At 39.9% G+C, this 13,344-nt stretch overlaps 1 protein-coding gene across 24 annotated transcripts in view; it reads right to left on the reverse strand.

Annotated features, from left to right (window-relative positions):
* The window catches only part of LOC130437735 (protocadherin gamma-A11-like), a 143,876-nt gene that overhangs the window by 26,482 nt on the left and 104,050 nt on the right, over positions 1 to 13,344 (reverse strand). Inside the window, exons 1-2 of one of the 24 annotated variants that reach the window (XM_056769290.1) lie at positions 3,085 to 6,657; positions 2,548 to 2,704 (exon numbers count right to left, since the gene is read on the reverse strand). The exons of 19 other annotated variants lie outside the window; for them this stretch is intronic. In XM_056769290.1, the coding sequence (XP_056625268.1) occupies positions 2,675 to 2,704; positions 3,085 to 5,526 (2,472 nt within the window). In that variant the 5' untranslated portion in view covers positions 5,527 to 6,657 and the 3' untranslated portion in view covers positions 2,548 to 2,674. 4 more of the 24 variants (XM_056769266.1, XM_056769264.1, XM_056769265.1 and 1 more) reach the window with 4 other exon arrangements.

Consider the following 13,344-nt stretch of genomic DNA (forward strand, 5'->3'; position numbering starts at 1 on the left):
CTAGCTCAATTTTTAGAGCTATGTGTTAGCCACGCAGAGGTCAGGAGTTAGAGTCTGATAGATCACACACAACATTTTAAGTATGAATGCACTGCAAGTCGCTTTGGATAAAGGGGATTGTCTGAAATGCATGTGTGTATTTAAACAGGTTTTAACTAAAATTGCAGCATTAAAACGTAGACAAATAATACAACTAATGCGTGCGTGTGAGTGCCACAAACTCGTCTAATATGCCTCACCTCTCTGCATATGTCTTTATTATCCTGGATGTATTGCAGTGTCTGTGTTCCTCCTGCGTCCAGACTAACGATGCTCTCACTGCAGGGCCGCACAAATTTTAGATCACTTTTTCTGGAGTCAGATGTTCCGCACATCTCGTAATTAAACACTTGCTTTAAAGTCCCGGTTCCGTCTGCGTAAAGGGGCGGATAATACGGAATAACTGGGAGATTCGCTCCAGATTCGTAAAACATCCGTTCTCGTCTCCATCTGTAGCATTTAACTGACAGTATGGCGATGATAGACACGATAAAGAGAAATGAAACCACGGCCAGAGCCAAGACTAGATAAAAAGTCAGGTTGTCGTTGTATTCCTTGTCGTGCGTAAAGTCTGTGAACTCCGAGAGCACTTCAGGGAAGCTGTCCGCCAGCGCCACGTTAACATTGACTGTAGCTGAACGAGAGGGCTGTCCGTTGTCCTCCACTACAACAGTGAGTCTTTGTTTCACAGCATCTTTATCTGTCACCTGACGCACAGTTCTTATTTCACCATTCTGTAAACCCACTTCAAACAGCGCCCTGTCTGTGGCTTTCTGCAGTTTATATGAGAGCCAGGCATTCTGTCCAGAGTCCACATCAACAGCGACCACTTTAGTGACCAGATAACCCACATCAGCCGAACGAGGCACTATTTCAGCCATCACAGAACCACCAGACTGGACCGGATACAAAACCTGAGGCGCGTTGTCATTTTGATCCTGAATTATTATTTTAAAACTCACATTGCTGCTCAGAGGAGGGTTTCCTCCGTCTTGCGCTTTTACGCGGACGCTAAATTCTTTTGTTTGTTCATAATCGAAAGAACGAACTGCATTCATTTCTCCGCTCTCTGCATTTACTGAAATATACGTTGAAGCAGAAACGCCGTTCACAAGAATATCCTCTAGAAAATATGAAACGCGCGCATTATTACCAGAATCTTTGTCATGCGCTCTAACAGATAAAACGGAGACTCCGGGTGAATTATTTTCCATCACATATGCGGTGTAAGACTGACGCTGAAAAGCAGGGGCGTTGTCATTGACATCAGAGATTTTAAGATTTAAGGTTTTACTAGTGGAAAAAGAGGGTGAGCCTTCATCGGTAGCAGTTATTGTTATATTATATTCAGATATTTTCTCACGGTCTAAAAGCTCATCAGTAACCAACGTGTAGAAATTTGCGGATGATGGTTTGATGCGAAAAGGCAAATCTGAATTCACGGAGCATTTTATTTGGCCGTTTTTACCAGAGTCTGTATCTTTGATGTTGAGCATTGCAATCATCGTGTCAGGAGCGCAGTTTTCTGGAATGGGGCTGGAAAATGATATAATGCTGATGACAGGTGCGTTGTCATTAACGTCAGTCAATTCAATGAGCACCTTACTATTGTCTGTTAGTCCACCCTTATCCATTGCCTCAAGATTCAGTTCATATTGTTTTGACCTTTCAAAGTCCAACAGCCCGTTAACGTAAATGTTTCCACTGTTAGAATCAATTCTAAAAAGGTCTAAATCTTTCCCAGAGCTCTGTGAAAACGAATAAGTCACTTCCCCATTTGATCCTTTGTCTTTATCTGTAGCACTTACAGTTAACACCACTTTACCTATCGGTGCATTTTCTTCAAAAGAAATTCTGTACACGGACTGGCTAAATTCCGGTGTATTGTCGTTTGCATCAATTACTGTGACGCTAATCTTAACTGTTCCAGATTTTTGAGGGCTTCCTCCGTCAAATGCAGTCAATGTTAATTTAAGTTCCTCCTCTTGCTCTCTATCTAAGGGCGACTGCAATACCATCTCAACATATTTTGTACCATCAGAACGCGACAGTTCTTTCAATGTAAAATAATTAGTTGTGGTCAGAGTATATTTCTGAATCGCATTCAAACCCACATCAGGATCGTGAGCGCTGTCTAAGGAAAAGCGAGCTCCGGCAACCGCCAGCTCGCTTATCTGAAAGTTTATCTCTTTTCTAGTAAAAACAGGAGCATGGTCATTTATATCTAATATTTCGACATCGATTCTGTGTAGCTCCATTGGGTTTTCTACAATTATCTGAAAATGTAAGGAGCAGGGAGACACTTGCGCGCACAGCTCCTCTCTGTCTATCCTCTCTTTCACTATTAGAGTCCCTTTATCCACATTCAGACCGATGTACTCACGACTGTCCTCCGTAAAGATCCGCGCTCGACCAGATTTCAGTCTCTTATTGTCCAAACCAAGATCCTGAACGATATTTCCAACCAATGAGCCCTTTGTCATCTCCTCTGGAATAGAATAACGGACCTGCCCGTGCGCAACGGCCATGACAAAGATGCACAGCATTAGATGCTGCATTAGCCATGATGCAATCCATGTCGAATATGCCACTCGTTGGTATTTAATAAAACAAAGGTGAAACATATTCCAATCTTCTATTTTGATATAAAAAAATTGGCAAAGACCTAAACAAAACAAAACAAAAGTTGAAATAAATAAAACCTGTCAAAATACAGGACGTTAAAGTGTCGATGCGTCCGTACACAAAGAGTCCGTCTGAAATGAGAGATATTCTGCAAGACTATGATGTCAGAAACTGGAGGAGGATCTAAAACAAGCATTTAATTTTAAACCTGCACACACTGACCAACAGCGGCACTTAGAGCATCAGATAAATATTACAGTGAAAATAAGTGGAAAATATTATTTAGAGTTAACATAAAATATTGTCGAAATTACGTTAGAAAAAACTATGCAGCTATTTCATGAAATATAAATAAACATATGGTTTGAACAGATATCACTCAAGGAATAATGAAGAGTGAATTTTATAATTCAATCTCACCTTATCAAAAGAATCATCACTATCCAGTTTTTCTCTCTGCGCATGTGTGAGTGTCTGTGTTCCACTGGTGCCCAGGCTAATGACGCTCTCACTGCAAGGTCTGACGTATTTCAGATCACTCTTTCTGGAGTCAGTGGTTCTGCAAACATCATAATTGTACACGTGCTGTAAAGTTCCTGTGCCCCCTACGTCTGCGTAAAGGGGCGGATAATACGGAATAACTGGAAGATTTGCTCCAGATTTGTAAAACATCCGTTCGCGTCTCCATCTGTAGCATTTGACTGACAGTATGGCGATGATAGACACGATAAAGAGAAACGAAACCACGGCCAGAGCCAAGACTAGATAAAAAGTCAGGTTGTCGTTGTATTCCTTATCGTGCGTAAAGTCAGTGAACTCCGAGAGCACTTCAGGGAAGCTGTCCGCCAGTGCCACGTTCACATTGACTGTAGCTGAACGAGAGGGCTGTCCGTTGTCCTCCACTACAACAGTGAGTCTTTGTTTAACAGCATCTTTATCTGTCACCTGACGCACAGTTCTTATTTCTCCATTCTGTAAGCCCACTTCAAACAGCGCCCTGTCTGTGGCTTTCTGCAGTTTATATGAGAGCCAGGCATTCTGTCCAGAGTCCACATCAACAGCGACCACTTTAGTGACCAGATAACCCACATCTGCAGAACGAGGCACTATTTCAGCAACCACAGAACCACCAGACTGGACCGGATACAGAACCTGAGGGGCGTTGTCATTTTGATCCTGAATGATGATTTTAACACTCACGTTGCTGCTCAGAGGAGGTGAGCCTCCGTCTTGCGCTTTTACGCGGATGCAAAATTCTTTTGTTTGTTCATAATCGAAAGAACGAACTGCAATAATTTCTCCACTATCTGCATTCACTGAAACATATGTTGAAGCAGAGATGCCATTCAGAAAAATATCCTCAAGAAAATATGAAACGCGCGCATTATTACCAGAATCTTTGTCATGCGCTTTAACAGATAAAACGGAGACTCCGGGTGAATTATTTTCCATCACATATGCGGTGTAAGACTGACGCTGAAAAGCAGGGGCGTTGTCATTGATATCAGAGATCTTTAGATTTAAAGTTTTATTAGTAGAGAAAGAGGGCGAGCCTTCATCTGTAGCAGTAATTGTTATATTATATTCAGATATTTTCTCACGGTCCAACAACTGATCTGTCGTGAGACTATAAAAATTTGTAGCGGATGACTTTATTTTGAAAGGTAAATGTGGAGCAATGGAACATTTCACCTGTCCGTTTCTTTCTGTATCTACGTCTTTGACATTCACCATCGCTATAACAGTGTCTGGCGACGCGTCCTCAGGTATTGAATTAGAAAATGACATCAAGCTAATTACAGGAGCATTGTCATTTACATCAGTCATTTCAACAAGCACTTTACACGTGTCTGTTAAACCACCTTTATCAGTAGCTTCTATGTCTAACTCGTGGTATTTGGATATTTCGAAATCTAAATGACCTTTAACTACGATCTCGCCGTTGGAAGGGTCGATATCGAAAATAATTGAAACACTGTGACTGCTCTGAGAAAAAGAATATTGAATGTCACCGTTTGTTCCCTCATCTGCGTCTGTGGCAGAAACGGTTATTATAAGAAAGCCCAGTGGAGTGTTTTCGGGAAGACTGACCCGATATACAGATTGTGTGAATGACGGGGCGTTGTCGTTTGCATCAAGAACAATAATATTAATCTTAATGACGCCAGATTTAGGAGGATTGCCTCCATCATATGCTGTCAAAATCAATTTGTGCTCACTTTCTTTCTCTCTGTCTAAAGGCGTTTGGAGAACCATCTCTATATATTTAGTTCCATCAGGTCGAGACAATGATTTCAATGTGAAATGATCGCTGGGATTAAGTTTATATGTCTGGAGTGAATTTGGACCTACGTCCGGATCTTTAGCGCTTTCCAAAGAGTATCGAGCTCCAGGAATGGCTGATTCGCTAATCTGAAAATTAACGTCTTTCTTTCTGAAAAGGGGATAATTATCATTTATATCTAATATTTCTACATCGATTCTATGCAGCTCCATGGGGTGGTCCAAAATTATCTGAAAATGTAAAGAGCAGGGAGATTTGTTCCCGCACAGCTCCTCTCTATCTATCCTCTCTTTCACTATCAGAGTTCCTTTATCCACATTCAGACCGATGTACTCACGACTGTCCTCCGTAAAGATCCGCGCTCGACCAGACTTCAGTCTCTTAATGTCCAAACCGAGATCCTGAACGATATTTCCTACCAGCGAGCCTTTTGTCATTTCCTCTGGAATAGAATAACGGACCTGCCCGTGCGCTACCGACATGACAAAGACGCACAGCACCAGATTCTGCATTAGCCATGCTGCAATCGATGTCGAAGATGCGCGTTTTCGGGAATTAAAAGAACAAAGACTAAACATTTTTTGAAGAATCTATCACACTCCAGAAGTAAGGTTACGATCAGAAAAGTGGAAACCAAAAAGCTTAGTTCAAAAATATAACACCGACTATCTCAAGCGTGCTGTAGAAAGAGACCGTATGAAATGAAAGGGATTTTCTGCAGACTGTACAACGTCAGAAAACGAAGGAGGGTCTAAAACAACGTTAAAAACTGATCAACAGCGGCACTTAGAGCACCACAGGAAGATTACATAAAAATACTTTAAAGAACCATATAGTTTGTATCAACATACTTTTACCGAAATAATAATAATAAAAAGACAAAAATAGGTCCCAATGCTTACGAAACGGATGAGTTACAGCACATAAAAATACAAGGCAGCCAACAAGGACCCATCTTGAATCTCCTTTCATGATGTTTGAAGACAATTCAGGAAACACCTCATTAATTTTGTTTAAAACATTTGAAAAGCTGTAATATGGAGAAAGTGTTGACAGTGTGAAGAAGCTCAAATTTAAATAGGATTTCTTAAACATGTTTGGCCATTTAAAAAAAATCACATGCTATAGTTCGTTGTACTGCATGCAAACACTTTGACTATAAAAAATAAATACAGCATAAATTATGGCAACCTTATATAACCACTGCAACATCACATCGCGTAACAACAGTATGTATTATTTAGAACCAATAGGCGAATTTGCCTTTAATCGTTGCTTTTGATGCGTGAAACAAGCTGTTTATTTTTAACTGTAGCCCACAGTACTTCTATCAAAATATTTCAGCTACCATCACACTTCATTGACTATCTTGCTACCACTTGTTCCTTCAGTTGTCTGCCATCATTTCAAGCCCAATCCTAACACAGTCACGATCCTAATAACTTGTAAATGTTAAATTAAAATTAATTAAGCGACTTAAAGTTATTTGTTTTAAAATACTTCACATAAATTCAACGTGTACGAAATATTTCAGTTACCAAATGTCATAGGATAGGATAGTAAATTCCGAAATATGCCACAATTTTAAATCATGGAATTCAAAACCGTTATGAATATATCAAACGTATATTTTTTTCTTTTTTAAACAAATTTAAAAACAGCAACATTAAAAGCACAGCAAAAAGACAAAACCATAATCACTCATACAATCTCACCGGATCAAAGGATTCGTCATTAACCATTTTCTCTCTCTGCGCATGTGTGAGTGTCTGTGTTCCACTGGTGTCCAGACTAATGATGCTCTCACTGCAAGGTCTGATGTATTTCAGATCACTTTTTCTGGAGTCAGTTGTTCTGCAAACATCATAATTGTACACGTGCTGTAATGTTCCTGTGCCCCCTACGTCTGCGTAAAGGGGCGGATAATACGGAATAACTGGAAGATTTGCTCCAGATTTGTAAAACATCCGCTCGCGTCTCCATCTGTAGCATTTGACTGACAGTATGGCGATGATAGACACGATAAAGAGAAACGAAACCACAGCCAGAGCCAAGACTAGATAAAAAGTCAGGTTGTCGTTGTATTCCTTGTCGTGCGTAAAGTCAGTGAACTCCGAGAGCACTTCAGGGAAGCTGTCCGCCAGCGCCACGTTAACATTGACTGTAGCTGAACGAGAGGGCTGTCCGTTGTCCTCCACTACAACAGTGAGTCTTTGTTTCACAGCATCTTTATCTGTCACCTGACGCACAGTTCTTATTTCTCCATTCTGTAAACCCACTTCAAACAGCGCCCTGTCTGTGGCTTTCTGCAGTTTATATGAGAGCCAGGCATTCTGTCCAGAGTCCACATCAACAGCGACCACTTTAGTGACCAGATAACCTACATCTACAGAACGAGGCACTATTTCAGCCACCACAGAACCACCAGACTGGACCGGATACAGAACCTGAGGCGCGTTGTCATTCTGATCCTGAATTATTATTTTCACGCTCACGTTGCTGCTCAGAGGAGGGTTTCCACTGTCTTGCGCTTTTACGTGGATGTTAAAGTCTTTTGTTTGTTCATAATCGAAAGAACGAACAGCGATAATTTCTCCGCTCTCTGCATTCACTGAAACATACGTCGAAGCAGACACGCCATTCACAAGAATATCCTCTAGAAAATATGAAACTCGCGCATTATTACCGGAATCTATGTCATGCGCTCTAACAGATAAAACTGATACTCCTGGTGAATTATTTTCCATCACATATGCGGTGTAAGACTGACGCTGAAAAGCAGGGGCGTTGTCATTGACATCAGAGATTTTTAGATGCAATGTTTTATTCGTAGAGAAAGAGCGCGAGCCTTCATCGGTAGCTGTTATTGTCATGTTATATTCAGATATTTTCTCACGATCTAAAAGCTCATCAGTGATCAACGTGTAGAAATTTGAGGCAGATTGTCTGATTCGAAAAGGCAAACTAGGATTTATAAAACATCTCACCTGTCCATTTTTCCCCGAATCTAAGTCTTTGACATTCAGCATCGCTATTACTGTCTCTGGGGCTGAATTTTCTGGTAAAGGGTTAGAGAATGAAATTAAATTGATCACAGGAGCATTATCATTTACATCTGTAACTTCCATCATCACTTTGGCAGTATCTGTTAAACCACCAAGGTCAGTCGCTACCACATTCAATTCATATTTCTTGTTTTTTTCGAAATCTAGAATACCAGTGACTATTATATCACCACTGGTTGGATCAATTGTAAAAATATCAATGACACTACTACTGCTTTCCGAGAATGAATACGTCACTTCTTTATTTGTTCCCTGATCTGCGTCAGTTGCACTAACCTTTAAGATCACTGAACCTTTTGCGGCGTTCTCATCGACAAGTACTGTATATACAGACTGAGTAAAAACAGGCGCGTTGTCATTTGCATCTAAAACTATAACGTTAATCTTTAAAGTACCAGTTTTTTGGGGGGTTCCACCATCAAATGCCGTTAAAATGAGATTATACTCAGCCTTTTTTTCTGTGTCTAATGGTCTTTGCAGGACCATTTCCACATATTTTGTACCGTCGGTGTGAGACAATGTTTTAATGATAAAATGGTCGTTTGGATTTAGTTTATACGTCTGGACTGAATTTAGACCTACATCAGGATCTTTAGCGCTTTCCATAGAGTATCGAGCTCCAGGAATGGCTGATTCACTGATTTGAAAATGAATCTCTTTCTTAGTGAACAGAGGAGAATTATCATTGACATCTAATATTTCCACATCGATTCTATGCAGCTCCATGGGATTTTCTACAATTATCTGAAAATGTAAAGAACATGGAGATATTTCCGCGCACAGCTCCTCTCTATCTATTCGCTCTTTCACTACCAGAGTCCCTTTATCCACATTCAGACCGATGTACTCACGACTTTCCTCCGTAAAGATCCGCGCTCGACCAGATTTCAGTCTCTTAACATCCAAACCAAGATCCTGGACGATATTTCCTACAAGGGAACCTTTTGTCATCTCCTCTGGAATAGAATAACGGACCTGCCCGTGCGCAACGGCCATGACAAAGACGCACAACACCAGATGCTGCGTTAGCCATGATGCAATCCGGTTCGATGATGCACATCTTCGGGAATTAAAAGAACAATGACTAAACATGTTTAAATAATCTATAACACTCCAGAGGTACTGTATAAGGTTAAAAAACAGAGAGGTGGAAACTATAAAGCGTCATCCGAAAATACAGGCAGAGAATGTTTTGAGCTCGCAGTAGTAAAAGACCGACTGAAATGAAAGAGATATTCGGCAGACTGCATTACGCCAGACAAAGAAGGAGGGTCTAAAACATCACTAAAAATGGACCAACAGCGGCACTTATAGAGCACAACAGGAAGATTACATCAAAGTATATACTTTAAAGAACGACACCTAACAATAATAATAAACTTTCAATCCATATATGTATTGCTGAATAATCTTTAAAAATATATATTTATGATAAAAATTGGGCTTAATGCCTATGTAATGGATGCGTTAAGGCGCAAAATTAAGGAAAATCAGTCATAATGACCCATCGAATCTCCGTTCATGATGTCTGAAAACATCCCAGGTTAAAAAAAACAAATTCGCAGAGCAGTAATCTAGAGAAATTATTGCCACTGTGACTAAAATCTAATTTATAGGATTAGTTTAAAAAAAATTGCCATAACAAAACTCACATATAGGCCTAAGCCTACTCTTATTAGTCATTTCAAAGCTTTAAGGACATAACTAATAGTTGAAAAACAACAGTAACAGCATTAAGTTAACGTATCTAAACCATTAACTATAGTACACCATATTTTCTGTCAACACTTCAACTATAAATAATGCCATAAATCAGCATAAATCATGGCAACCTAATACAACCAATGCGATATCATATCATTAAATAACATACATCTTTTTAACGTATAGAAGAATTTGCGTTTAATCGGTGCTATTGTTGTTCGAAACAACCTCCTCATTTGAATGCACTTCTATAAAAATATTAAATAAGGCTTCCATAACACTTAATTTATTATCTTACTGCTGCTTATTCTTTCAGTTGTCTGTTCTTATCTCAAGCCTCATCCTAGAACAACCATGAGCAGTAAAAACCTCTTCATTCGTTGAATGTTAAAGAAAAACATAAATACATAATGCGATCAAAAAGTGATTTGATATAAACTATTAAAACATATTTAAAGTAAGTTAGACGTCTGTGAAATATTTCAGTTACCAAATGTCATCCCGTAGGCTAGTAACTTCTGAAACGTCACAATTTTAAAGTAAAATTCATCAAGCCGTACATGGTGAATTTAATCAATCGTATATTTAAACGTTTTTTCATTAAAAAAAGTACAACAAAACAATAATTATAATACAAATATTAACAATAATTCAAAGCACACTAAAAAACGAAAACCATAATCTATAATAACCACTCATCTCATCTCACCTGATCAAAGGTTTCGTCATTGACCAGTTTCTCTCTCTGCGCATGCGTGAGTGTCTGTGTTCCACTGGTGTCCAGACTAATGATGCTCTCACTGCAAGGTCTGATGTATTTCAGATCACTCTTTCTGGAGTCAGTGGTTCTGCAAACATCATAATTGTACACGTGCTGTAATGTTCCTGTTCCCCCAACGTCTGCGTAAAGGGGCGGATAATACGGAATAACTGGAAGATTTGCTCCAGATTTGTAAAACATCCGCTCGCGTCTCCATCTGTAGCATTTGACTGACAGTATGGCGATGATAGACACGATAAAGAGAAACGAAACCACGGCCAGAGCCAAGACTAGATAAAAAGTCAGGTTGTCGTTGTATTCCTTGTCGTGCGTAAAGTCAGTGAACTCCGAGAGCACTTCTGGGAAGCTGTCCGCCAGCGCCACGTTAACATTGACTGTAGCTGAACGAGAGGGCTGTCCGTTGTCCTCCACTACAACAGTGAGTCTTTGTTTCACAGCATCTTTATCTATCACCTGACGCACAGTTCTAATTTCTCCATTCTGTAAGCCCACTTCAAACAGCGCCCTGTCAGTGGCTTTCTGCAGTTTATATGAGAGCCAGGCATTCTGTCCAGAGTCCACATCAACAGCGACCACTTTAGTGACCAGATAACCCACATCTGCCGAACGAGGCACTATTTCAGCCACCACAGGACCACCAGACTGGACCGGATACAGAACCTGAGGCGCGTTGTCATTCTGATCCTGAATGATTATTGTTACACTCACGTTGCTGCTCAGAGGAGGGTTTCCTCCGTCTTGCGCTTTTACGTGGATGCTAAATTCTTTTGTTTGCTCATAATCGAATGAACGTACAGCGATAATTTCGCCGCTCTCAGCATTCACTGAAATATACGTTGAAGCAGAGACACCATGCACAAGAATATCCTCTAGAAAATACGAAACGCGCGCATTATTACCATAATCTTTGTCATGCGCTTTAACAGATAAGACAGGGACTCCTGGTGAATTATTTTCCATTACATATGCCGTGTATGTCTGACGCTGAAAAACCGGGGCGTTATCATTGACATCAGAGATCTTAAGATTTAAGGTTTTAATGGTAGAAAAAGACGGCAGACCCTTGTCAGTAGCTGTAATTGTTACATTATATTCAGGTGTTTTCTCACGATCTAAAAGACCATCGGTGATCAATGTGTAGATATTTTGAGTGGACGACTTTATTTTAAATGGTATATTTGGGGCAATTAAGCATTTTACCTGGCCATTTCCCCCCGAATCTAAATCTTTTACATTCAGCATTACTATTACAGTTTCTGGTGGTGCGTCTTCAGGTATTGGGTTAGAAAATGAAATCACACTTACTACAGGAGCATTGTCGTTTACATCTGTAATGTCGATCACCACTTTACTGGAGTCAGTTAAACCACCTTTGTCTGACGCTTCAATGTTTAGCTCGAATTGCTTTGCTCTCTCGTAATCTAAATCCCCTTTGACGGTGATCTCCCCTGTATTTGTGTCAATATTAAATAAATCAAGGGCTTTTCCTGAACTACGTGAAAATGAATATGTAATTTCACCATTTGCGCCCTGGTCTTCATCAGTGGCACTTACTTGGGCAACTACAGCACCATTTGGTGCATTCTCAAGTAAAGCAACTCTGTAAACAGGCAGGCTGAAGACTGGGGCGTTATCGTTTGCATCTATGACCAAAACACTTATCTTAACGGTGCCACTGCGCTGAACACTGCCGCCATCGAATGCCGTAAGAGTTAATTTGTGAACCTGCTGAGTCTCTCTATCTAAAGGTGCTTGAAGAATCATTTCAACGTATTTTGAGCCATCGTTTCGCGATAACACCTTCAAAGCAAAATGATCTGTTGGAATTAACATATATGATTGAAGCGCGTTAGTGCCTGTGTCTGGGTCTTGGGCGCTGTCTAATGAAAACCGAGCACCGGGAACGGCTGATTCACTTATTTGAAAATCTATTTCTTTTCGAGCAAATATAGGAGCATGATCATTTATATCTAATATTTCTACATCGATTCTATGCAGCTCCATTGGGTTTTCCAGAATAATCTGAAAATGTAAGGAGCATGGAGTTATCTGTGCGCACAGCTCCTCTCTATCTATTCGCTCTTTCACTATCAGGGTCCCTTTATCCACATTCAGACCGATGTACTCACGACTGTCCTCCGTAAAGATCCGCGCTCGCCCAGATTTCAGTCTTTTAACATCCAAACCAAGATCCTGAACGATATTTCCCACCAGCGAGCCCTTTGTCATTTCCTCTGGAATAGAATAACGGACCTGCCCGTGCGCAACGGCCATAACAAAGACGCACAGCACAAGATGCTGCATAAACCATGATGGAATCGATGTCGAAGATGCGTTTTGTTGGCATTTCATAAAGCAAAGACGAAACATATTGAAAATCTTCAAATTCAGTAAAGAACAAAGTCGTAACCCAAATTTCTTAAATAACACAAGTAAGTCCAGACGTTACAGGGAAGAGCTCGTATCTACACACAACAAGCAATTGTCTGAAATGAGAGATATTCTGCAGACTGTATGATGTCAGAAACTGGGGGAGGATTTAAAATAAGCATTTGAATCCCCCCAGACACTGACCAACAGCGGCACTTAGAGCATCAGAAAAATATTACAACAGAAATAATGGATAAAAATACAAACAGCCATGACTTTATTATTGTTTTACGTAGCTTAATGTGAAATAGAAATACAATCTAAAATAAAAATATTTCTAATGAATATATAAATATATAATATATTATTTTTTAAATATATTTAAAATAAAAAAAGACAAATATATAGAAAGTATGGAAAATTAATATATAGGACCAAATAGTCGACGTCATTAGATAAGACACAATACACATACA

The sequence above is a fragment of the Triplophysa dalaica genome, chromosome 16 (genome assembly GCF_015846415.1).
Source record: "Triplophysa dalaica isolate WHDGS20190420 chromosome 16, ASM1584641v1, whole genome shotgun sequence".
In the NCBI taxonomy this organism is placed as follows: domain Eukaryota; kingdom Metazoa; phylum Chordata; class Actinopteri; order Cypriniformes; family Nemacheilidae; genus Triplophysa; species Triplophysa dalaica.